Source organism: Papilio machaon, chromosome 6 (assembly GCF_912999745.1).
Source record: "Papilio machaon chromosome 6, ilPapMach1.1, whole genome shotgun sequence".
Lineage (NCBI taxonomy): Eukaryota > Metazoa > Arthropoda > Insecta > Lepidoptera > Papilionidae > Papilio > Papilio machaon.
In genome coordinates this window covers 1,041,150-1,067,514 of record NC_059991.1, presented here as the reverse complement: position 1 = coordinate 1,067,514, position 26,365 = coordinate 1,041,150, and the positions used below count along the sequence as shown (strand labels likewise).

The window sequence follows — 26,365 nt, the reverse complement described above, 5'->3', positions numbered from 1 at the left end:
GTATTTTTGTTTAACTTTATTTGTATTTTACGTATACTTTTGGAATGTAAGTGAATAAAGAAATGTTTAAGCAAATTTAGTTTGAATTTTGAAAAGTTTGCAACGCCATCTAGAATTGAGTAGCGGAAATATGACGATCAAGTTTAAAAAAAAAAAAGTAAGGTAAAATGGATACGACGTGCTTGGTTCGATTCTTAGCAAAGGTAAAAATAATATATGATTATAACTATTAGCCCAAAAATGGCAAGTTGTTAAGTGGAGTTGATGATTTTTGATATTAATTTTTAATCAGCTTTAAACATTATATTCTTCTGAGATAGCTGCTACAGGATCATTGGAGACCCTCAAGGCTAAAATTTGATGGCTTAATCCCGCCCAAATTGTCATACGGGATCCGCCGCCGATTCCACCTACATATTCCGAGCCTTACAGACTACAGAAAGTATAAATACACTGGACCTGTTTATGCTCGTATTGTTGTCCACTGCTACATACAAAAATACAAGAAAAAAATTTAATCTACCAACATATATAATAAGTAGATTTACTACGTGCATATGGAGATTGGGGTCGACGACCTGGTGGTGTATTTTGCGGCGCGTGATGCTGCGATACGGTCGCCATGGCAACCCGCGCCAAACAACCAACAACCTCTGCGCCACGAACGAACATAAAACGATACAAAGAAAAAAATATTATTTGATCTTATTTTGTACATTACCATTTCACATATCGATTTCAAATAAAGCTAATACAGATAAAATTGTACAAGTGATTAAAAACAAATAGATTTACTTCTTAAAATACATATATTTTGTATTAAACTTTTTCAAATTTTAATATGAAAAATGTATTAAAAAAATTCCGGTCCCACCACATTAATTTTGTATTATCAAAAAAAGCAAGCTTTTAAACTTAGTATAAGTTTAAATTAACTTACTGTGGTTTTCTGAGACATAATCTGCGTTTAACATATATCTCAATTTTTTCGAACAATACGATATTTTTCATATAGAGATTTTGGTCTTAGAAACCCACGGTTATATAATTAAAATTGCCTTTTACAACAACTACTTCAAAATCATAATTCAACTTCAAAAGTAACTTGAACATAGCGTGATTTACATGTAAAAAAACTAAATCACCAAATCTACAATAGCCTACATGTTATTGTTATAATTCTGACACCAAGAGCATTTGAAGGTCAAGTGTAAGTTTACTATAATTTAGTTATATTGCCTTCAAAGAATTATTAAAAAAAATTAAGTTATATTATTACTATTAAGAACCTTAATTACTGCTATTAACAATATCAGATTTTATGCCGAATCAGTCGTTTTTTTGCAACATTATTACAAGTTCATGACATTTTATTTTTATTTAAAAAGCTATGATGTCTTTGAAATGAGTCACATAGTAGGCGAAAGAAGCACAGATTGACTCCGACGATAAGTACGTATAACAAACTAGTACGCATACACAAGTAAAAAATATAACTAAGATTTGTTACAGTGAAGTACTATGCTTACTGTAATTTGGATTAACCGTTGTATTTATAGAATTAAAAAAAAAAGTCAAAGCTCATTTTATTTATTCGTCATATAAAAGTTAACCAACAATATGTAGTTTTAAAGGAAAAATTAAACATCAATTTGCTTTTTTAGTGGTCCACGATCTGAACAAAATTCAGTAGAACCTTATTAAATATCTTTAACTTATTCATGTCTTATGTTTAGAATAAATCAATTAATTGAAGTAATATATCCATAGAGTCAAGTAAATAATTAATTAATTATTAAATTCGTAACAAGTACCTAATTATCACTATTAATCAGAATAATACGTCATTTAAATAGCTAAAGTCGATTCCAGTGACGAAGGTTTAATGGTGAGACATTCTAAATTGTCATCTAACAATTATCATTTATTCACTGTAGGTTTCTGAGACCAAAACCTCGGTTTAAAACATATTGTTATCTCTGTTTTGTCAAAGATTATGATAGGTATGACGTTACGTTTTATACAGAGACTTTTGTTTCAGAAATCCACGGTCAGTTGTATTATGTAGAGATCAGAGCTGGGCATTAACTCGTTAATCCGTTAATCGTTAATTAACGAAGTTAACATTTTGCTTAACGGATTAACTTTTAAGTTAACTTCAAAAAGTGTTAACGCTTTTGTTAACTTCCGTTAAACTCAACTTCCGTTAATAAAAGTCCGTTAATCGTTAAATTAGAAACTTGGAGACGTGCTGTCATTTTGTTTAAATTACGTGCCACGCCACGCTCGTAAGTTCAACTATGTTGGGCGACTGTCGATGACTCGAATGGTGAACGAAACAGTTGATAATTGATATATATGAAGTTCGCGTGCAAGTGTGATGCATCAGAGCGTCCGGGAAAGACGTGACCAACAGGATAAAATCAAAAGAAGGTTCGAAATAGTATATTTCATTACGAGTATATAAAAGCAAGAGTATGTAATAGCCCACATTCCGAACGCTCTTCGTCTCTGCAATACGCCACTTTTTGAGCAACTGTATTAAAACACTTTTTTATTCGTGCTTTTTCTTTAGCTTTTCCAAACTCGTGCCTTCTCTTTCCCAAATGTCAAAATGATATCTATTATAAAGAAAAAACCAACCACGGAGTTTTTACCAAAAAAAAATCATTGAAGTTTTTATAAAAAAAGCTAAAAAGAAGCTCCTAATTTGTTACAATATCAGATTTAATGATTTGATTCAATGAATTAGGTTAGGTTTCATTTTATTTTATATCATAAAATTTCATTTTCATTTCATATCAATATAAATAGTCTACTGAAGACTTGGCCGTTTGGGCATAGTTCCATTTGCCTACCCAGAATGGGTGAAGAAAACAAAAAAAAATCTCTGTTTGTATTCTTTTACGGTTGGCGCCATTTTTCAAACATTTTAGTTAGTTGAGTTCATTATGTTTTTATTATTCTATTAAATTGCTTCATTTTTTCGCAACTGTATTAAAAATAGTTGTTTAGTACATGGGCGGAACTGTCATTACAACTTGTTCCGACTGTCATCCCTCACCTTCGGCTGCGCCTCGGCTCGGGTAGACATTTGTCGGAACTCTTTGCAATGACAGGCTTTCCGTACTCGTAATAAAATATACTATAATGCATTCATACTTGTCTCTAATACTAATGTGTAATAGAATGTACAGTCAAATTACTATTATAAACAAGTGTTGCCACAATAAGTGTGAAATTAGTATGTACAATTTTGGTATGGTTAACTGTTAACGATTAACTTTAACTTGCGTTAAATTTTCTAGAATTTAACGCTTTAACGATTAACGAAGTTAATTTTTTAATTAACGAATTAACGATTAACGAAGTTAACTTTTCGATTAACTGTGCCCACCTGTGGTAGAGATATATAATTTACTCGTATATTGGCACAGACATTTTTACTGTAGCGTCACTAAAAGCCTCGCTTATTAATAATAGCCTCTTTTCTTTAAGAATTCTCAGTATATTAGTACTAGTATTGCCCCATATTCTTGTAAAGAAAAAAACTATACTTAATAGAAATTATAACGTTCAAAATTAATTGTTTTTTTTTATTACTGGAACTATTCTACGTGTTCAAAATATTTCAACATGATAGGTGAATAGTTTAAAAATAATCAATAGCGCGCGTGGATTTTATAGCGGTAGCAATAGTAATTTGTACAGTGCAGCGCACACAGTCGAACACGCAATGCCTCAGTCCGCTGCACTCGTAAACTATAGAAAAGTCCGGAAATGTCTATGACTTCACCATAACCCTAAAATGAATAAAATAAAATTGTCTATTTAGATCCCTGAGATTTATCTGGAATGTTTTTTTTAGTCTGAGTTTTTTCACATGTTTTGAAAGCAGTGTATTTTATCGGACCAACTAATTGCAGTAATGGTAACAAGAGTTGTCCATTTTAAAAATTTTAAGCTATCTTTCTTCCTCCTTTGCAAAGGCCATCGACTAAGTCGTCTGTCTATTTATTTTTTACGCATCCATAAGAATTTTTACCAAAAAGCCTAAATCTATGAAAAGAAAATTAAAAGTTTTAATAATATTAATGGATGTCAAGGCGTTTCGAGGCAAAAGATTTTTCCATGCTACGTTTGTATGTGAGCTGTAATTTCCATGTAAATACGCGGTGGTAAAGGCGAGGGCGGCACGTGGACAGCGGTCAGTCGTCGCGCCGCGGCCGTCGCGCGCTGGACATGGCGAGTGCCCTCTCGTAGCCACAACACGAAACTGGCAACCATGGCTGACGATATTCCAGGTATGTTTATTTTCAAATGAAATTATTAAAAAAAATTATCTCTTTCGCGCCAATTAATTTGACATTAAGAACCGTAAAATTTTATTAGGTTTTTAGAATAAAAGTAAATATGAAATCCTTATCCTTGTAATTTTAAAGTCGAATTGATTATTTTAAAGCAACAACTATTTTTAGCTTAGCATAACTGTCGGTTAAACGAAAATTATTGTTTTGTAGTATAAATACACGACGTATTCTTATTACTTGATTGCCCTTAAATTGCTATTGATTTTGTAATTTCAGTGAATTTAGGTCGAGTCAATGAAAACATTTTCACACAAATTCTAAATAAATGAAGACAATTAGATTGGCAATCCGATTTCATCATAAAATTATATTCCTAAGTAATATCAGAGGACAGTTTTCTTCTTGACTTCCTTCTTTCTTTCTTGATCTTTCTTTCTTGATCTCTCTTTCTTGATCTCTCTTTCTTGTGTGCTTTCAACTCTTACAAATGGTGAGCAGTCATTTTAAGTAAATGAATAGATTATACGGTATATTAATTGAAATTCTTATACTTTTTATATGATTAGGTCTTCAACATCTTTCCTACTTTTGAAACATATAAGTATAAAATAATATTCTATAATATATACTATCATTTTGTAATTTAATCTACACGTAATTTAATCGTAAATAAAGTAGTAATCAAAGCTCAACTACGCACGAAACCTCCCGGTAATCTGTCCCACAAGTAATCCACGAGGGAAATATAAAAACATAGGCTAGTCCTTTAAAAATTCACAATATTAAATAATCAAATTAGCTTTTTGTTTTTGCAGGTATTGTAAAAATTGGACAATTTACACAGAATTATTTAAAAGAGTGTCATAGACATAATTTAGTCTTGATTTAGTGTAACCATATTTTTATAGTAAAATAAAAAACAATTGCCGTCGACTATAAAGTACGCATGAAGAGGGGAAAAAAGCTCTTGAAGGTCAAAATTAACATGAGCTGTGTAATTTTATTTTCGCGTAATAAAACATATTCATGGTTTCTATTTCCAGCACCTTAACTAATTCGGCAAATGAAAGCCTTAGTGAGTTTCGTACTTGATTACAATCTGATGTCCGATTAGGGGCTGAACATTACCCTCAAGGTCGACGGATATTTCGTGCGTCTAATATATTAAACTCCTTTATTTCGAAAAGTACTAGGTTTTAATAGCACTTAGGTACACAGACGCCTACGCAAATTTTACTTATGTATACTGTATTTTACTTACTGTATTTTGTGTTAATTTACAGCTAAATTCCACTACTGAAGTAACTAAATAAAACATATTTATACGTATTTATGTTTTATGTCTTGGCAGTGAAAACGCTGATCAATTTTCATCATGCTTCAATATGATTTGTTGTCAATAACTGTACACGTGTACAGACACTGGCGCGGTGTTCACGTTCGGCAAGTCGCGATTCGCGGACAATGAGCCGAGCCACTTCTTCATCAAGAACGACCCCGTGGTCGCCATCTCGTGCGGCGACGAGCACAGCGCCGTCATCTGCCGTGAGTACTCGACACAACACTTTAGTTTTTGTTAAATTAGCTACATATGTTGCAAACATTTCAATAAGCTGGTTGACTAATGATTTTCCGGGGAAAAATACGAATCAAATGCGAACTCAAGCGGCCAAAATCGTTTCACGCGTTTAGCTTACTGGACCTCACAAAGTCAAATACCTACTTTGACAAAGTTCGAAGATATATTTAGAAGATTTTGAGGTATTATTATTTAAGCGTATAGCGCTGACAATGTTCTCTAGATTTGATTTCTCTGTGATTTTTGTTAATGATCCTAATGTGACAAATGTACTTGAAAGGACATTTAATAAGTAATTATTGTATTTTTAAATAGTCCAGACGATCTTATCCAATACCAGTAATAAATCATTTCTTTACTAAACAAAGCAGTGACATTGACCTTTGTCAAATAACGCTTTAATTGGCTCTTAACACGACTTAAGACTTCAAATAATAGAGGCCATGAAATTAACAGTAACGTAGGGCATTGATCTTTTATTAGGATTAGTTTTATGAGCACAGTTTCGCATATGTGGAACTTAAGTTATGCCGATAAATCTGAATTTAATTAAGCTGGATTTCGTTTAGCAAACCATATTCATTAAAAATGGTATAGCTTGCATTAAGCTAAATAAATATTTTCAAACATTAAGTCCCTAAAACACTAAAGAGCGTAAGACTATAATATGCTGCACAACATTTTTTGTAATTATTTTGTACTTTGTTGTTCTTCTCTGCCCTTGCAGTTTTGTCAGACTGACCGTAGTTATCGCGTATTACATTGAACTTTAGGATAAGGCAATGATTTCGTATTGTAAGTTGTTGCTTCTATGATTCCCTAGTCCTGGTTGATAGGAAACAGCAAAGTTTTGGTGCTTCAGTTCACTGTGTCTGTGTTGTACAGAGAATGGCCGCGTGTTCGTGTTCGGGGGAAACGCTTGGGGACAGCTGGGGCTGGGCCACCGCGAGGAGGCGACGCGGCCCAGTTGTGTTAAGTGGCTCAAGCCCCAGCGCGCCATGTTCGTCGCCTGCGGACGCGCCCATACCGTCTTCGTTACAGGTAACAATAAACTTTCATTATATATAATTAAAATAGGTTTCGTTTTTTTTTCAGTTAGAAGTCTTTTTTTCTACCTACCTAGTCCTACTTCTATTGTCTTCTTCTGAAGTTTTAGAGATTTAAAAATAGTAATCAATCTTTTAACGTCAATAACTATTAATATGTCAAGATACGAACGCGATTTACACTGTGGGCTGCAACGAGGAAGGCCAGCTGGGCGCAGGCGACACGGAGCCGCGGAATGTACCGCACCTCGTCGAGCTGGAATCCACGCCCGCGCCCGTGCGACAAGTCTCCGCCGGCAGCAGCCACACCGCCATACTCACAGGTCATACTTAATATTTCTCTTCTAGTCACTTTGACCAGCACCAATGTTAATAGGTTGGAAATAACTTCATCGAATGTGTATACAGAGGATGGGAGAGTGTTCGTGTGCGGGTCGAACTCTGAGGGCCAACTGGGAGTGGGCGAGGGCATGCGCAGCTGCAGCCGCCTCACCGAACTCAAGTTCATGGAGCGCATCGCCTTCGTGGAGTGCGGATACTATCACACAGTTTTTATTACCGGTAACCATCAAATAAAACAACTTATTTACGGTGCAAAGTTTAATTACTAGAAAGAAGATTCAAAGCCAATATTTAATAAATCTCTACCAGCGTGTCAGCGAATATTTGGAATCATCATCAGTACATTGCTGGATGTAGGGCCTCACCAATGAATTCATCAAAATTAGCAGTGTTTCTTCAATCCTATTTTAATTAACGATATTTTCTTACAGAAAAGGGTGCAGTTTTCGTAACGGGCGATAATGAGAATCAAAAGCTCGGTATCCCCAACACAGCCACTACGATATACTCCCCGGAGGTGCTTCCACTTAATGTACCGATCAAGAGCGCGTGTTGCGGCGCCAACCACACCTTTCTATTGTCTATGGACGAGAGTCAGATCTTGGCATTTGGTTCTAATGAGAAGGGTCAGCTGGGGATGCCGCAGGAAGTAGAAAATGTCACCACCCCCACCGAGATAGACATGGAGAAAATGTTCGATGGGTACCAGCTGAAGCTAGTGGCTTGCGGTGCGATGCATACGGCTTTTGTCACAGGTGAGTTTTGTCACTGTTAATGTTGAGTCTTTGTTAGTCTTTAGTAAAAGTCACATTAACGTAAAAACATAGAACAAGATTTGTAGTAAATTTTCGACCCGATTTAACCGCTATTATGTTTAGGGAACAAAATCTTCTGTGCAGTCTACAAGAATTTGTATTTACTTTTTAAATTTTAATGGTAAAAATTAACAATCGGTTAGCTGTTTTTAAATTACATGCATTTGTTAAATTACAAATAAATATAGGGGTTACTGACAGCAGTCATTAATTTTACACCTGCATGGCATGGAAATGAAGTTCTTAAAAGAAAATAAAAACCTAAAAAAATGCTCAACAAATACCGAAAACCAATTTAAATTTTAGTTGTTCAGAAGTGTTTCAGTAATAATTATTTGTCAGTAAATTATCTACTTTATTTTGAAATTTTAAGTCATCATAAAATGTTTCAGTTCTAAAAATAGAGTTATATCAATGAGTTAAATTATGCCTTTATGCTATCGCACCTTTTGTATCACCGCGGGTAATCGCAGTTAATTTCCTTTATGGGGTTTAAATACCCATGAAAAACAATTTCTTAAACACACCGATTTTATATAGATTTAAAAAAAAAAATTAAAACAGTTTTCATTTATATAATGTATTAATATTAATGTATCAGTATCACGAATTCATTACAGATAACGGTCTACTTTACACGTGCGGTGAGTCGCGACACAACAAACTGTGTTTAGAGGAGGCGGAGGACGTCAATAACTCGAACGAAGCAGTACCTAATCAATACACGCCCAAGCGGGTCACCGCCATGGACGGCTACATCGTCGACAACGTGTCTTGCGGCGGCTGCCACACGCTACTCACTGCCACCAAGAGTTCACACGACGATTTACTGAACAACGGATTAAGTACATCCCAAGAGCAAACCCAAAAAATATCTTTAATCGAATTACCGCCGCTACAAAAAATACCTGGGCAAAAAATCGGCGATATGTTGCCTGGTGACGTTCTGAATTCCAACTACAATGAAAACCACACGGACACTGTGAATGCAAACAATCACGAAGAAATCGGATCGATAGATTCATTAGAAGCGAACGTGAGCGGTTCACATATCGTCAACATAAACGACCTTGATGAAACTGGTAGTACACACGGAATACCGGACATAAACAAAGATGACATGCATTCGAGTTCGGTAGTAAAAGCTGAAATAGAAGGAACGCCATCGCCAGCGCTTTTAGAAATCGAAACAAAGGACATATTACGAAACCCAGATAAACTTATTGATGAATCTAAGCAAGGAATTGAAGATGTCATTCACAATTTAGAGAAAGACACAGTATTAAAAATGGAAGTAGTTGAAGACATTATACAAAAGACGGAAGCAAAATTAAATCCATTTCATAATGACGAAAAGACAACGCTTGAAATACCTGATAAAACGTCAGAAATAGCAAACTCGCCGCCTCCAAAATCGCCGATTATACAAGATTTGCTCCATATACCAGATATAACACAAATGAGCCCTAATTTGAGCACCCATAGTGATGATGGTCAGAAGAGTGAAACGGGACAGTCTGAAAACGAGACGATTCTTTGTGCTTCCGACAAATCTAGCCCTCAAGCTGGTAAAACTAAAACACAAGCAGTAATGCCCATAGTAAGAAGTGAAGATCATATCGATTCAAATGAAGACACCCATAATGAAGACGTAGTAGTTGAAAATAAACTCGAGGAAAAAGGTCGCTTTGCACGTCTCTTTCAATCAATCAGAGAGAAAGAGAATTCCTGTATGGGTAAAGGAAAAGTTATAGAAGAGAAAGTTATAGGTAAGCAAAAAGACTATTTAATTCCATTTTGGCAGAAAAAAATACTTGATTCAATTCACATAGTTTCTTTAATAATTATTCATAGAGTAAAATAGCAACTGAAATTGAATTAAGAAGTGATTAGTATAGAAGTTTGTTATTTCACCCTTATTCAAACCACTAAATATTTTTGATACATCAATTTGTTTTGCAATTTGTCAGAAAACGTCCACAAAGGACTGGACACCGCGGAGGAGGCCGTGCACAAAGTAGAGGAAAGAGTCGAAACAGAAATAAGGAACCAAACTAATTCAAGAACCTGCAACATTTTATAATCTAGATATAAAAACGATTTGTTTTGTCCCTTATAAATGTTTAAAAATTTCGATAATCTTTCTATTTTATATTAAGACATCATTAATTTGTATATTTGTCATAGGACTTATTGTTATCATAGGATTGTTAAAGAAAATTATTTCCATTAAATTATTGCTAATAGCCACATATTATCAGTAGTTTTAATTTTATAAATTATTAGCTGTCTGTTTACTCTGTCCGTGCGGTTTTAAAAAATCTTAATAAGTAGTCTATGTGTTCTTCCAGACTATGTTCTACATCTGTGAAAAATTTCATCAACATTCGTTGAACTGTTCTGGAGATATCTTCAAACAAACATCCTTTCTCCATCCATACATCTAAACATTCACATTTATAATATTAGTGACATTTACATTCGATTTATCATATCTTTAACTAGAAAATACGCTTTTACTAAAGGTACACTTACGTATATGTTTTGCTTAAGAAAAAATAACTTTTTTTACTACGTAAACTACAACTTTAAGAATAGTTTACAAGATGATTATTTGAACTATGTAGCTGTAATTATGCTGAAATAAAATATATTCAAAATATTTTTCACAACTCTGCCTTCAGAAATTCGGAAAAGGGGTATGGATAAAAATAAAATAAAACGCATTTATTATGTAATCCAAATTTATTTTATAAATGAAACTTTATAGGATCATATGAGTCTTTAATACCTACACTATTAATAACTATAATTCACAATCAATACGTAAGATGGAAATTAAACAATTTGATTATGTATGTTTACTTATCTTTATAGTATGTTGCAAACGTTGTTCAAACGCATTTTTTATAATAATTGAACTTCAATCAATGTTTTAAAAATTAAAAGAACCTCTTTTGCATGCATATCTCAGTATAAGAAAATAAATTTGGAAGATAATTTGAACGACAATTACACCTGTTTTAATAAAATGAATATATCAATGGCCAATGTCATGTTTATCTTACACATTTGGCTACACAGTGGACGAGATAGTCTACGCGAGAAGTCTGTGAAAAGGATTTTTAACGTGTTATTTTTTTTTATATTGTAAAAATACATCACGGCGCATTTAAGTTATTCTACATTTCAATATTTATTAAATAAACGTAACGTATATATATACATACTTACATCAATGTACATATGATAAAATATTCCGCATATTTCGACAGTTCTACAAGGAATAAATTTGCTGGTTCGAGTTATGTGAGTGTAGACAAAGCCTTATATTTGTCGGCAGCTGCTCCTTTAACTTTTGACCAATCTCCAAGTTTGCCGATTTTTGTTTTAAGTTCGTCACCCAAACACCTATACAAGGCAGTTTTTTCAATACTTTTTAGTAAGTAAATACAAGTTGAAAACAAATAATGCTTACCAACTCACCAACTTTACATTTGGGTCGTACATTAACCACAACGCCACAGATTTCTTCCCCGTGTGGTAGGTTTTCGCCGATCAGCATCAGAACCTAAATTTATAACTATGAGTTTAATTTATAAAAATACCGTGACATAGTGTCGTGAACCGAAATATGGTGACATTTGTATTTACAGCTAAGAGATATACTCTCCTAATAAGTATAAATTCATATACGTATATTGAACAATATATATGTACTTATGACGACTTACTTGTACACACATATAGTTATTACCCACTAAACATAACTCTTTTAGAGTTAAGCTTCCCAGTACGTCACCGTCTCGTCAATGTCTCAAAAATTATAATATTGTGTACAAAGCTTAAATAAATAAATAAGTATAAATAAAGTCCGTGCGAGCTTATTAAGACCAAAAATTCCATTCGCTTTGAGGCTTTTAATTTATATGATGACTAGCTGTCGCCCGCGACTACATCTATAACAATCGAGATCCAAAATATCCATCCATCCATCCAACCAGCTAAACATTCGCATTTATAAGTAAGATAATATTATATATTGAGCTATGTTCGCATATTATTACCGTGAAATTCCACCGCCCGACGCACTACCAGCGTAACGCGTATTAAAACATTGTTGTCTCTGCTTTCTCAAAAAGTATAAAAGGGAGGACTATATATTTTGTATAAGTGTATCAAAAACTGTCCAATGTATGAAAATGTATTAACCAGATACAGCCAGATATTGTCAAGTTCTGCGTCGCGCTTCCTGTCAAGTGTGAGCAGCCAGCGGCCGCCCTGCTCGTTGGCGGGGTCTTCCCACATCGGCCGGATACCCTTCTTGAACACTGCATAGTCTTGCCCTATTGGTAACTCCGAAGGTGTTTTCGCATGATGATATATGCTAAAAAATAGTTTGTTACTTATTTTAAAAAACAAATACCTTAAATTGTTACAAACCAGTAACGCACAATGTTTTTCAATGCTTTGCGAATAAGTCTGTTCGTTATAAAGAGAATCACACAAATTCATTAAACTGACCTCCAATAATCTTCTACCGTGTCAAACGTCATCACCTCTACAAGGTTCTCACTCCAATCTTTGCTTGTATTTGTGTACATCCAAAAACTCCACGTATTTTGTAAAGGATGCTTAATATTTGAAAGTTCAATATTTTCGGATTCGATGATTTGATCGTTCTTCATTGCCTTCAAAAAAATTATATATTTAGGAAAATTTTAAATATTTAATTACGACCGATTTTCGAAAGACTTGTATAGCATTCCTTTTAAATATAATTTTATCGCTGCATTTTCTTCAGACCAAATGTGTGAACCAACAGTGAGTTTCCACAGTTTTAACTCCTGAGTAACAAGATAATTGCCGTGCAGTAAATCTCTCAATTAAATTACATATCTTTTTGAAAACCACCGATAGGTTCCAAAACTGGCACAATAAAATTAAAAATAATAACTTCCACCATTAGTTCCTACTTCGATATCAGATAATTCTAAAACTATATTATGATGCTTGAAAAAATTTTTGTTGAGTCAAACTAACAATTTTTCTAAAAGTTGCAATTAAATTATTTACAAATAACTTGTAAACTCACTAAAACTATTAAAAAATGTTTCACTTATTAATCAAAATAAAATATGGATTAATTATGATTATATTCGTCCTTTACAATCAAACAATAAAGTTAACAAATTCATAATTCTTTCAATGTTACAAAAGAAGAATAATTCATGGCTTAATTACTTGAAAACTTTAAGTTTTTTTTTTAATAATAGTAAAAAGTAAATAATTGATAATATTAAAAGATAAATAAAAGGGATAATGTAGACTCCAGAGCTTTTGATTTTAATTCTGTTAGAATTATAGAGCATTACTTATTAAAAAAACTTACGTTTTTCTTCTTCGATTTAATGCATGAGTCCATATCAAATTAAAGATAATTCCGCTCCAAAGCCCAAAGTAACGTTAAAAATATAATTTTTACTTTTTTAATCACAGATAAAAGTTAAGGCAACGGGCAACTTGTACATCTCTCATCAAAAATTTCCATTTGCAACTTATTATTTGTATTTGGAAATCCCCAGTGTAGCCTGTAAATGTTGCCACCACTACAGATATTTTGTTTAATTCACGACGTAATTTGTTGACAAATCAGCTGTACAATTTGTAAATTTTTTTTAAATGTTTAGTCAAGAAAATTTAAGCACCCTTATCGACAAAGTTATCTGACCAAGAGGGTATATATGTGAAACTAAATCACGATAGCTCACTAGTGCTAAACATAACATAATCTTTTATATACTTTCTGGAATATAAACGTCTTCGTACTTTGTCTTTAGTTAGGATGGGGATTGAGGAAAAGGGGTTCCTATCCGAAGACATTCCGCCCATATTTAACTTTAAAATTATCCCACCACATTAATCCAGACAGATTAATATGGTGACCATAATGTTTACTCATTTTAAATTGAGTACCAAAATTAGAAATTTATCAATTTCGGAAACTTAACTTTTTTTTGAGTATTGAACAAATTATTCTTCCACAATGAGTAACGAAGTGCTATCATTCCACAACCTTTTTCCAGTTGTTTGTCAGCTAGATATAAAGCTATAATAGAAGTTCTTACAAGCTATATAGCATTTCCATCATCTAGGTGATCAATAAATTTTATCTTTGTTGTCATCACAAATACTGTTCCGAGTTGAAACTTTTCACAAGTTACAATAAAGGTAAGGTGTAAATTATAAATAAAACCAATGCTTTATTTCAGTACTTTTTATACAAAATACCAAAACATTCTTTAACATATATGCGCAAACATCAATTTCAAACAATGAGTTGTTACACTAGCGAGACATACCATCGTACAGGGATACTAAAGCGTGACAAATTAAATAAACAAAAGTGTTAAAATGTTAAAAAAAAGAGAATTCCGAAGTCAACTTCCTGAATCACCGGATACTTAATAAGTAGTAAATACAGACTTACAACTAGGTGACCATTTTAACATAACCGAGCATAGCTTTAGTACAAACATCAGACTTTTTGTTAATCGTAGTCAATAACTGTTGGTTGAACCAAGCTCTCGTTACGAGGCAAATATGAATGATAACATAAATACTACTTCTGTTAAATAAAACATATCTCAGGGCACCAATGGCCGGAGATGACAATGTACTTCTGTAGACAAATACTTAAACAATGCAACTTTGAAAATTCTTTCATTTATAAATTTATGAATATCATGGCTTATTTGTATAACTTCAACATATTGAAATAAAAACCCAATTATCTTCTTTTAATATCCAATTTCTATTTAAATCAAATGTTTCGTGTTATTTCAATATATGAAAAATTTCATTACATAGTAAGGACAAATCCATTTCAAAGTCTTTATATGATCTTGGACCACAACTCTTAGTGTGTATTGAATACAACTATATATTGGCCTGTCTCAGTAGAATACACAACTTTAACTATAATTGTATTTTTATTTTGTTCTTCAGTGAGTTGTGTAATATATTGTGGATAATTTGTGACCCCTCATACAGTAATTGTCCACAGAAGAAGTACATAATCTAAAAATTATTACATTAAAACATGCTTCATTTTAGTCATCTCTTAACCATTGTTGCGTATTCTAGACATAATTTTTATAATCTAAACAGTATATAGATTCTTGGTTGCGGAACTATGTTTGACCATAGTGTCTCTGTGTAGTTGGAAGCCAATTTTTCCATGGATACCAAGCTGTTCTTTTATTTTCCTTCCAATCTCAAGATTGGCTTGTTGCTTCGATGTATCTGCTGTCCATACACCTAAAATAATAATGTAAAATGTATACAAGTTTAACTACAAAATTTATATATGGTTATAAATTTAAAAAAATGTATTTTTAGACACAAATATGTCTCATAAGGGTAATAATATACCCTTGATCATTAATTATCTAATATATAAAATTCTCGTGTCACAGTTTTCGTTCCCGTACTCCTCCGAAACGGCTTGACCGATTCTCATGAAATTTTGTGAGCATATTCAGTAGGTCTGAGAATCGGCCAGCATCTATTTTCATAACCCCCCCCCCCATTTTTCAACTGCGCGCGGACGGAGTCGCAGGCGACAGCTAGTTATTTATAATTTATGATTCACATGCATACATCAATTTATTAATTTTTCATGGAAGCAAAGTATTAAATTTTCAAACTCACCAATTTTATCAAGCTTAGGTCTTACATTCACAACCGCACCACAAATTTCATCAGAGTGCTCAAAATTTTCACCTATTAGTAGAAGTATCTGAAATTTAAAATAGTTATTTAATTAATGAGTTGTAGTTCAAGTTTAATGATAAATTGAATGATTAATGACATAATTATATATTAGAACCTTTGTTGATACCAAAATCACCTTCATATGAAAACTGAAAATAGAATGGTAAATAAACAAATATTTTTACTTACAATTTCCAACCAAAATCGGTCTAAATCTGAGTTACGCTGCTTCTTCTCAAGACTAATAAGCCATCGGCCACCCATTTTGTTGGCATCATCTTCCCACATGGGCCGAATGCCCTGCTTGAACACTGCATAATCATGACCCTGACGTAGTTCAGAGGGTAGTTTAATATGGTGGTACAATCTGAAATTTATAATTGTATTTATAATATTATTGCAGATTAAATGAACAGTATTGTTAGGTGGCAACAATAAATATAAGTTTTGTTAACAACACAATGTAAAATATTGAATTACTGATTAATCAAATAAATTTTACTATTACTTTGAAAGTTCACAATAAAATGATTGAACCCCAATTTACCTCCAAAAATCTTCCACCGTATCAAATGTCGTCAGTTCAAGCAAGTTCTCCTCCCATGTCTTAGTTCTGTCATTATCATAAAACCACAGACTCCAAGTATTTTGAAGTGGATGCTTGATGAGGAATTCTGGTGGGAGCTCGGCAGGGGTGTTAGTCTTACTATCAGTAGTAGTCCCCTTTAACACAGAAGACATTTTTATGAAACTTAACCTATACGAATGTAACTTAAAAAATCACGTTATTTAATACAAATTACACAAAAATATGTTTTGCTTTGAATCAACGAGGATATTAAAGACAACGAGATGTTTTAAAATTGCTTTAAATTAAGCGAACAAGAAACAAATGAACCAGTGAAAGTTGGTATAGCCACATCACCATAGATTATCGTTAATTGACGCGTTATTTAAGCAATTCATTGTCAAAAGATTATTTTACGGCGGTCTTAGAATTTTTAATTATTTGCTACCCACCTCAACTTCTTCGGTATTATTACCAGCCATATCACAAATTCTTTTTAGAGCCTTGGATTTTTGCAAAAGACAGCCATCGAAGCGGTGTTACAAGATGTTCCTTAAAATTTTACAGATAAAAAAGTAAAAGGTTTATTTTAGTAACTTACATGCTTTAATTATATTTTTAAGATTTTTGTATTCGCCGTTCTTCCTGAAATAATAGAAACTGTGTTTTTCACTACAAATCAGCTTTTGAACTGCAGTTTATTGAATTTTTTTTGGGTCGTGCGTCTTCGCATGCATAGCAACCCTTCTGTAAAATGTCAAATCTGTCAAATATATTTGCGCTTGCGCTCTTTGTCAAATTGGAAGAGGGAGTAGAATATCATCTTTTCAGCTTTAATTTTGCCGGTGTATCCGTCCGAATATTGCTTATTACCACTTCTTGGCCGATTATTAAAGGAAAATGTCGGTACAAACGTTATTGTTAGATTTTTCTGTTGACCCTGCGCGAGTTGGGGATGAGAGCGGTCAGAAAACTGTGTTCGGCCAATTAGAGACCATTCTAAAAGAATATGTACCAAATCTTATATTAGCTGCTGATATAAACATCGATGGTGGGTCTTTAAAACTATTAACTGGGAAAAAAGGGACCACAGTTTCCGTAAGAATGTTTGACCGTGGTCTAGTAACTGTAAATATAGAATATTACAAGGAAGACACTGAAGAGCCACTAATCAGTTTCAAGGTAAATTTATTTCTGTATATTATTTCTATTGCTGCCAATTATTCTAATGAAGGTGTTCATAAAAACTAATAACCAGTATCATTTCATACATTACAATCGTCTCTAATACAAACAAAAGAATATTAAGTTAATTAAAAATGGGTTTATGTAGAACATAATGTTGCATGAAATTAATATAGATCATGTTTAACTAATCTATCAGCTAGATTATCATGATATTAACTAAAACTTATTATATGGAATTAAATATGTTTTGCTTGAAAATCCAATATCAAGCTGTATAATCTAGAAATTTTTTATAATAAAAACTGGTTAGTATAGTAAAAATATTAAGTATTTATTCATAATATCTTTAATATAAATTCATGCAAGATATTTTTAGTTGAAAATATTGTTTGAAAAAAAAAACTATATTTTACATTTAAATCAATACAAAAAAGAAGTGAATATTAAATTTTATAAATTGTTTAGAGTTAAGGTTGAGCGTTAAATATTGTGTTTTAGTGCTGTAAGCAACTGGAAAGTTCGGTGAAGTTATCCATGGACTGTGACAGACTCAAATTAATGCCAACTATCAAACGGGGCTATAAATACGATGTTTACCTTACTAGTTCAGGTCAGCTGAAAAGGCCAGTTTGTTAACTTTTTATTTTTGCCCCTTTGACACCTATTCAATTCTTTATTACATATATGAGTAGTTTATCCTAGTCTACAACACAGATTTTTTATATAGTCCAATGGCTTTTGTGTCTGTAGCATCAAACACTATTTTTCATAATTATTCTGTGATTGATTTTAAAAGATCTTATATAATTATAAATATAATGTATATATAAAATATATATTAACTAGCTGTCGCCCGAGACTCCGTCCGCACGCAGTTAAAAAAAAAACTAAATGGGGGGGGTTATGAAAAATAGATGTTGGCCGATTCTCAGACCTACTGAATATGCTCACAAAATTTCATGAGAATCGGTCAAGCCGTTTCGTTGGAGTTCAAGTTCGAACCCCGTGACACGAGAATTTTATATATAAGATTAATTACACTTTGAAAATAATTATTTTAACACTGTCATGTTTCATTTATTACTATTTCAAAAGCAAATATTTTAACTGATCTTTCACAATTATGACATCAATGAATAACTTATTTGCTTTAATTCAAACCATATTGAATCATTTTACGTATAGATTTAATTCACATGACATTACCACATACATGAATGATTGCATGTTTCCATTATATATTTTAATATTTGTATAGTGCATCTTATTTGTCCTAACTTGTACTAACGAATCTTCCAGTGTTCACCTCAAAAGACGCTCAGCCTTATCTTACCACAGAAATCCTGAATATGGAATGCATGTTATAGAAATCTCTATTCCTGTTACTTTTTTTACATTCCTTTTTTGCCTGACTGACTATGAAAAAAATTATGATTCATTCCGACCATAGAAACAATAGCTTATTTGTTTTAAAGTGTGATTCGGTTTTTATATTTGGAGTGTCATTAGGGGACTGTCAGGTTTTCTTTGTTTTTTTTTAATTAACTATTGCTTGTTTATCCATGTTTATTAATAGTCGGCGAGGGTATTGGAAGGTCAGCTGAAAAAGTACATCACATTCATAAAATCGCAAGCTTATGCTCCGATAAAAAGGTGCTTGTTTAGCAGGTACTATCCGACGTCCGGTAAGTTGATTTGTTTTTTTACTGGTTTAATTGCTTCCGGTTGAGAATGTTTAATTTTGATATCACTAATGCATTTCAAATATTTTTTTTTCTTATAAGCAAGATATATTCAAATTAACAAAATGAAAATATGGCATAAAAAATTGCTTTAAAATAATAAAGGTTGTTGGCTCTTAAATAAATAAATTACTAGAACTAAAGATTTGGGAATTACGATTTTCAAGTAAATAAAGGTGATAAAGAGTGATAGTAATACTGAATTGACTGTACTAGGTCACTCAGAAAGTATTGCGAGAAAAAGTTTTTATGTATGTGAAACTGGCCAGTTATAATTTATTTAAATATATGATTACTTATAAGTAAAAATAGGTATGTTCTAAATTCAAACTTCCCTCCACATTTTTTGCGAGCTAATTAAAATTACTGTGTCTCATTGAAAAATGGATTACCGTCGAGAACATTTTCGCGCTATGGTTTTTTACGATTTTAAGTGTCGCCTAAAACCGGACGAATCGTACGATAAACTTCAAATATCATTCATGGATGAAGGCCCTTCTATGGCAACCGTGTATCGTTGGTATGATGAATTTAAGCGCGGTCGACTAACTTGGGTCGATGAAGAAAGAAGTGGTCGTCCTTTGACGACTGTTATGGAAGAAAACGTGCTAGCAGTGAAAACTTTGATCCAAGACAATAGACGAGATACATACTAAGAGATTCAGCATATACTGCAGATTTGATCAGGAAGCCTTCACGAGATTCTACACGTGCATCTACGGGTGCGGAGAATAGTTTCACGCTGGGTGCCGCACAACCTCACCGATGTTCAGAAGCAGGCAAGGGTGGAATGGTGCCATGATACGATAGACAAATTGAAACAGGCTCGTCTCGGCGTGTTAACGACATCGGTACAGGTGAAGAATCCTGGATTTATCAATACGATCCAGAAACAAAGCGCCAGTCGACGGTTTGGGTGTTTCAAAACGAATCAACGCCTACCAAAGTAAAGCGACCTAGAAGCGGGGGGAAGATTATGATCCCGAGCTTTTTTTTAATTTGTCTTGTTCGCGGGCTACTGCTCCACCACGATAATGCGCCCGCCCACACCGCAATCAAAACGAGGGACTTCCTAGACAGCGCACTGATCAAACTCCTGGCTCACCCTGCTTGCAGCCCTGACCTAGCACCGAGTGACTTCTTATTCCCAAAAATAAAAAATCAGCTCAAAGGGATACAATTTTCGTCGCCATATGATGCTCTCTCAGCGTTCGAGCAGGCTGTAAAAGAGGTGTCTGCGGCGGACTGGAAAAAGTGTTTCGAAAACTGGTTCAAACGCATGAAACTTTGTGTAGAGGCTAGTGAAGAATACTTTGAAAAGATGTAATAAAAACATATTTACCTTTAGAACATTTTTTTTAGTGTCGCAAAACTTTCTGAGTGTCCCACGTATATGATGTTCACTAGCAATTGAAAAAGCTTGAATTTTGGTCTACTTATTATGTTGTATTATTTATGTTTATTGTTAATGTATTTTTAAGTTAAACTATAATTAAACTAAACTAAAACTGAAATTTATTTCAAAAGGAAAATTATTTAATTTCTCTCCCAAGTAGGCGTGGCCATAGGCAGGCGGCCTTCCGTAATAATGTGTCCAAAACATTGAGAGCGTCGGAGGCTCAGGGGTTAAGCACGTGAATTATAATCTGCAGGTTTTGGGTTCGAATCCCACCTATGTGTATTTTCATTTTCGATTTCCATATATATATATTTATCCGATTATTATTGACTAAGGCCTAGTCACCCCTAACTTAGGGTAGGCTCCGAGCCCCTTAGTGGGAGCGTATAGCTGAGGATGAATCAAGGTTTAAAAAACCTCGTGCGTCAATCCCACGTGAATGTCATAAGGTCAGAGAGATGAGGAACTAAAGACTTGTATAAATAAAATCGCACCAGCGCACTAGACTCACTGTCGTTTAATCCGCCGTAGTGTTTAGACGTCTAGTTCACGATCCTCACCCTATCAGGGAGATATAAGGAGATTCTACAAAACTGTTTTATTTAAAAATGAGCGACTATCAAATTGATACTGTTGATGTCAGCGACATCGCACTTTTGAAAAATCCCTCAAGAACAATACCTACAACATGTATGGATCGGGATTTAATATCTATATTTTTTACAACAGAATTACGATAAGATTTTTCTGTTTAAATATTTGCAATAATTTACCAATATTAACTTTACCAACTAAGCATTACCTTGAACCACGATATCGTGGTACATGACAATAAACAAAGGCGTATTCGACAACACGACCGGCAATTTACACACTTACCCATTAGGTTATTTTTGCTTCGTTTTAATAATTAATTTTATTTTTCAGATGAGAGACTCCTTGAATATGACATTGATGGAGTTTTGTTTGACGAACAGTCAACGTTCCAAAGAGTTCAGATTGTTCACTCAAAGTCACTTGGCAATATGTTGGTGTTGGACGACTTACAAAGTAAGTAAATAATATTATCTGACCTAAAATGTATTTTAGACAAAAGACAACAGCATGCATACTGCATAAATTATGTGAAAGACGATATTCATAAGCAGACAATAAACATATAGATGTGTTAGAGATAAAAGGAAGAGTAGTACTGTGCCGACCCCCATTTGAAAGAAGGCATGATGATATTGAGTTTTCTTACAATGCATTCCATTTCATAACCATTCCAACTGATAATGACAGGGATTATGGTTTTATTGGTCCTTTCATTGCACGTTAAATTAAAAAAAAAAGGTTTAATTAACACCCGTCATATGTATATATTTTTTGTTATTAGGTGATATTCGAAAGGATAAGTTTTAAAGTTTTCATTTCAATTATTCATTAATTGGATTAAATTATATTATCATCATACTAATATTATAAATGCGAATGTTTAGATGGATAGATAGATAGATAGATGTTTGTTTGAAGGTATCTCTTGAACGGCTCGACGGATGTCGATAAAATTTGGCATACATGTAGAACACAGTCTGGATAGACACTTTTTTTATATATATATATTACAAGGCAAACGAGCAAGCCGCCACATGAATTCGCCTGAATGGCGAAGCGACCGCTGCCCATAGACATTCGCAATTGCAGATGCATTGCCTACCCTCAATCGACGAAGGAGGAGACGCACAAAAAGAAAATATTTAACCTACCTATGCATCTCCTCCTCCATCAAATCCACCTCCCCTTTCCATCCTTTCTAAGAGGAATAAAATTAGGCCTCCGGCACCACACTCATCAGGCTGTACTTGGAATTACTTCCACTTGACGCCTGTCTTCTGTGTGGTCGTGGTATTTCACCTGGCGAGGCCAATTCGTGCAACTGATGTTGTTGTTGCTGGCGTCTACCTACTTAGGACACTTAGTATATTTTTTTAAATTCTGCACGGACGAAGTCGCGTGCGTCATCATAAATCAGTATAAATTATTTATTAGTCAAAAGTGCAAATAGTATGTTTCATACATAATCCTTTTTTTATTATATAATATAACATAGTAAAAGGTCAGAGATAAATGGTCCAATAACTAAAAAAAGAAATGACCTTTATATCTAGACTTTTGTGTATAAAAATAAGTATTATCATGATTATAGAATTTGGATGTGCTAATTAATGCAAATTAAATATCAACAAAGACGTCATCATATTTTTAATGTTAATTTTATGCAATTATTAGTAGTCTACTACAAACAAACGTAACCGTGAAATTCCGTTGCCTCAACAAATGTTGTTTCTGGTTACTCAAAGATAATGAAGGACAGTAATTTTTTTTTTAATTCACAGTGTAAGCCCAGTTAGTTTAAGTCAGTGATTGCCAAACTTATTTCTTTCACCCAAAATCAATATAATTGATTTTCAAAGGGGGGGCCCTTTGAAAATCAATTATATTTCAGGGGGCTCTGAATTTTTATTCAGCCCTAAAACTTAAAAACCACAATTTAATTACTTTAATTAATTTCGATGCCCCCCATTTTTTGGGCCCCTTATCGCCCCCTCCTATGTTTCAAACGCCCACTTTGGGAAACACTGGTTTAAGTAATGTTAATATTAATTGTATTTGATGATATATTTTCTTCCAGATATATCTGAAGCTGATCTGATCTACACAGAAACTCTTATGCAAAGGGGACGGGAGAGTTATGAAGGCAAAGAAATTGTTATTTTAGGTGAATAAAATTGTATAACATCGTCTTGAATTTGTAGCTATAAATAATTTAAATGTACTTTATTTACATTTACAGGTGTAAATGTTTTTTGCTTAAGTAAAAGGGCCTATGAGGAATTTTTTCCTATATGGTTGAAACTTTGAGAGCATCTCCTGAAAGTTGTCAATTTGCACATTAACCCTTATTCATAGGAGCCATCGATTTAAGAGGTTGACTGTATTCAGGTGGAGGTGATGGTGCACTTTTATATGAGCTGCTGAAAGAGAAGCCGAAGTTCGTATGGATGCTGGAAATCGACGAGATGGTGATGCGCGCCTGCGACACTCATCTGCGCTCCATCTGCGGAGATGTGCTCGAGCGCAGGAAGGGGGACAACTACGAGGTAACTTACCATAGTGTCTCTGATCAATACTTCTTTTGACTTCTTACTTGTCTTTACATTTATCTTAGTAATATTATAAATGCCAATGTTTAGATGTATGGATGGATGGATGTTTGTTTGAAGGTATCTGAAGAATGGTTTAACAGATCTTGATGAAATTTTACACAAATGTAGAACATAGCCTGGAAAAACACATACGCTACTTATTAAGTTTTTTATTCCCGTGCAGACAGAATCGCATGCGACAGTTTGCAAAAAAATTAAAAGTTCTCCTGTTATACATGATTACTCATATTTCATACAGATAATTGTAGAAGACTGCATGGTGACAGTGAACAAGTTCATCAAGGAGAACAGGAAGGTGGACTACATATTCGGAGATCTGACCGACATTCCCATATCTGAGTCGGCGTGTGGTGAACTTTGGGAGTTCATGATCACCATACTGCACGCCTCCTTCCAGATCCTCAAGCCCACCGGCAAGTTCATGACACATGTACGTATATTCAAGTTATTACACAAAGGTTACCACCATTAGGTTTTTTACCCTTAAATTGAGGTATAAAGGTTTTCAAACATTTAAACTGTTTGACTAGGACATATGTCATTTAAAAACAGTTAACCGATTCATAATTTTTACTAACAAAATTTTACACATTCTTGTAGACTGCACACAAAATTTCCCTCCCCATAATAGTGGTTAAGTCAGGTCATCATCATCAGCTCACTATACATCCCCACTGAGGGGCTCGGAGCCTACCCCAAGTTAGGTGTGACTAGGTTATTGTCAACCACACTGGCCAAGGGTGGGTTGACTTCGCACATATCTTTGAATTTCTTCTAATATGTTCAGGTTGCAACATAATGTTTTAGGTATACCGGGGTTAAAAGGGTCGCTGTGTGAGCAAAAGACAAACCTAAGCTGTCAAGATGATTGAAATGGCCTATACAGTAGTTGTCATCTGTAATTATAACCAGATTTATGAGATGCATTGTTATAAAAATTTATAAAGAAAATTGACAACCTTTATGGCACTTTAGGAATTCAAATGACACACTTTGACAAATATCACTAAATCAGTGGAAATATGAAACTTTAATACATATAATGTGTTTTATTTCTAATAGGGTAATGGAGCAACTTCACGTAAATCTTTGGAGTTATACGAGCAGGAGCTCGAGAAATTAAAGCCACCGGTGAGGTTCACAAAGAGCAAGGCTTTTGTACCTTCCTTCCTAGAGGACTGGATCTTCTATCAAATATCATTCAAGTCTACTGATAACGGGGATGCCTAACACACCAAACATTATAACAAATGTTCCTCCATAGTATTTGAACTAAGTCATACAAATGCCATACGCATAGTTAATACTTTAGTATTATTAAGTCTAAGAATGTGTTTGAAACATTTTGTGTACAGTATTTCTTCTGAAAAGTTTACAAGATTGAAGTCTTATCACAATCTAAGATTTAATTACCTCTCGATAATTTTTATTATTCATGTAACAAACATTTGTATATTGGAGCAAACATTTGTCTACTTGAATGACAAATACCATTTTGTGGATTTTCTTTTGGACAGTGCAATTTTAAATAAAATTGAAAATTGTAAGAATAAAAGTAGACCAGTGATTTTTTTATTAGTTTTAGATTATTTTTCTTTGTTGAAGCTTTTATTTGTAATTTGTTCATTTTTTTGTTTTATCAATAAAAATATTTTACCATGCATCATGCCTTTTTATTACATAACCTATAGTAGTTAATCTTACTAATATTATAAATGCGAAAGTTTAGCATTCAGCGAAAGTTTGGATGGATGGATGGATTAATGTTCTTTTGAAGGTATCTTCGGAAATAGTCAACGGATCGTAATGAAATTTGTCACGATGTATGACAGACTGGAAGAACACAGGCTTCTCATTACTTTTTTTTAATCAGCGCGGACGGAGTCACGGGCAACAGCCAGTACTAAATAGAAAAAATCAATACTAAATGAAAAAGTTGAATGTAAAACAGATCTGTCTCTATATATTTTTTGAACACAGAGAGTAATTCTATATTTATATTTGGTATATATTATATATGCATAAAGTGCGTCAAGAGATTAGCATTAAAACATACTAAACAATAAAAAGAAACCATTTTATTTTAACTTTATAAATATTTTATTGTTATTATTTACTTAACAGAACATTCATAAGATTGCATTGAAACAGATTTTAAAACAGAATCAATTTATTCCACATTTTTTAACAAGTTTCAAATGATTTGAGATTTTATTTTTTTGATAAACACAAATACAAAATATATTTTTTACAATAATTGTATCAAGTGAAAAGCCCGTAATCACGATTTTTTTTATTTTCCACCGTTTTTGGAATCGTATTACGTTATATTAATGAGATTTTTATTTTTAACATAGCAATCCATTTAGAATATAACATTATAAAAAAACA

At 33.4% G+C, this 26,365-nt stretch overlaps 4 protein-coding genes across 6 annotated transcripts; 2 read left to right on the top strand and 2 right to left on the bottom strand.

The window, feature by feature from the left end:
* The first annotated feature begins 4,233 nt into the window (after positions 1 to 4,233).
* Positions 4,234 to 10,175, top strand: LOC106710962 (secretion-regulating guanine nucleotide exchange factor). The gene is made up of 8 exons (XM_014503154.2): positions 4,234 to 4,304; positions 5,730 to 5,855; positions 6,775 to 6,930; positions 7,100 to 7,258; positions 7,344 to 7,496; positions 7,709 to 8,032; positions 8,713 to 9,861; positions 10,063 to 10,175. The coding sequence occupies exons 1-8, from the start codon at positions 4,286 to 4,288 to the stop codon at positions 10,173 to 10,175; spliced, it is 2,199 nt and encodes a 732-aa protein (XP_014358640.2). The 5' UTR covers positions 4,234 to 4,285.
* A 1,162-nt stretch (positions 10,176 to 11,337) lies between these two features.
* LOC106710936 (eukaryotic translation initiation factor 4E1) lies at positions 11,338 to 12,780 on the bottom strand. The gene is made up of 4 exons (XM_014503124.2): positions 12,617 to 12,780; positions 12,305 to 12,479; positions 11,579 to 11,663; positions 11,338 to 11,503 (listed from the first exon to the last, which is right to left on the bottom strand). Exons 1-4 carry the CDS (start codon positions 12,778 to 12,780, stop codon positions 11,370 to 11,372), a joined length of 558 nt encoding a protein of 185 aa, XP_014358610.2. The 3' UTR covers positions 11,338 to 11,369.
* A 1,574-nt stretch (positions 12,781 to 14,354) lies between these two features.
* On the bottom strand, positions 14,355 to 16,990 carry LOC106710982 (eukaryotic translation initiation factor 4E). The gene is made up of 5 exons (XM_014503187.2): positions 16,889 to 16,990; positions 16,416 to 16,591; positions 16,058 to 16,235; positions 15,806 to 15,893; positions 14,355 to 15,412 (listed from the first exon to the last, which is right to left on the bottom strand). The coding sequence occupies exons 1-5, from the start codon at positions 16,916 to 16,918 to the stop codon at positions 15,255 to 15,257; spliced, it is 630 nt and encodes a 209-aa protein (XP_014358673.1). The 5' UTR covers positions 16,919 to 16,990; the 3' UTR covers positions 14,355 to 15,254.
* A 221-nt stretch (positions 16,991 to 17,211) lies between these two features.
* LOC106710981 (spermine synthase) lies at positions 17,212 to 25,510 on the top strand. Of its 3 annotated transcripts, none has more exons than XM_014503184.2 (7): positions 17,212 to 17,618; positions 18,123 to 18,234; positions 21,693 to 21,815; positions 23,440 to 23,526; positions 23,751 to 23,908; positions 24,213 to 24,404; positions 25,037 to 25,510. In XM_014503184.2, exons 1-7 carry the CDS (start codon positions 17,337 to 17,339, stop codon positions 25,202 to 25,204), a joined length of 1,122 nt encoding a protein of 373 aa, XP_014358670.2. In that variant the 5' UTR covers positions 17,212 to 17,336; the 3' UTR covers positions 25,205 to 25,510. The 3 variants fall into 3 exon arrangements, with proteins under 3 accessions (XP_014358670.2, XP_014358671.2, XP_014358672.2); XM_014503185.2 differs by lacking the exon at positions 18,123 to 18,234 and adding an exon at positions 19,201 to 19,309 and having other exon boundaries at positions 25,037 to 25,509; XM_014503186.2 differs by lacking the exons at positions 17,212 to 17,618; positions 18,123 to 18,234 and adding an exon at positions 21,151 to 21,455.
* The last annotated feature ends 855 nt before the right edge of the window (positions 25,511 to 26,365 follow it).

Excerpts from the sequence above, each read along its gene's own strand:
- LOC106710962 (XM_014503154.2), top strand. Across the intron at positions 7,497-7,708 it reads TCACACAGTTTTTATTACCG|AAAAGGGTGCAGTTTTCGTA; the intron begins GTAACCATCAAA and ends ATTTTCTTACAG. Across the intron at positions 9,862-10,062 it reads TATAGAAGAGAAAGTTATAG|AAAACGTCCACAAAGGACTG; the intron begins GTAAGCAAAAAG and ends GCAATTTGTCAG.
- LOC106710981 (XM_014503184.2), top strand. The coding sequence starts at position 17,337 with ATGTCGGTACAAACGTTATTGTTAGATTTTTCTGTTGACCCTGCGCGA. Across the intron at positions 17,619-18,122 it reads AGCCACTAATCAGTTTCAAG|TGCTGTAAGCAACTGGAAAG; the intron begins GTAAATTTATTT and ends ATTGTGTTTTAG. Across the intron at positions 23,909-24,212 it reads GGAAGGGGGACAACTACGAG|ATAATTGTAGAAGACTGCAT; the intron begins GTAACTTACCAT and ends TATTTCATACAG.
- LOC106710936 (XM_014503124.2), bottom strand. The coding sequence starts at position 12,780 with ATGAAGAACGATCAAATCATCGAATCCGAAAATATTGAACTTTCAAAT. Across the intron at positions 12,480-12,616 it reads ACGGTAGAAGATTATTGGAG|CATATATCATCATGCGAAAA; the intron begins GTCAGTTTAATG and ends ACTATTTTTTAG. Across the intron at positions 11,664-12,304 it reads ACAATATCTGGCTGTATCTG|GTTCTGATGCTGATCGGCGA; the intron begins GTTAATACATTT and ends TTATAAATTTAG.
- LOC106710982 (XM_014503187.2), bottom strand. The coding sequence starts at position 16,918 with ATGGCTGGTAATAATACCGAAGAAGTTGAG. Across the intron at positions 16,592-16,888 it reads ATAATACCGAAGAAGTTGAG|GGGACTACTACTGATAGTAA; the intron begins GTGGGTAGCAAA and ends TCTGTGTTAAAG. Across the intron at positions 15,413-15,805 it reads ACCTAAGCTTGATAAAATTG|GTGTATGGACAGCAGATACA; the intron begins GTGAGTTTGAAA and ends TTATTATTTTAG.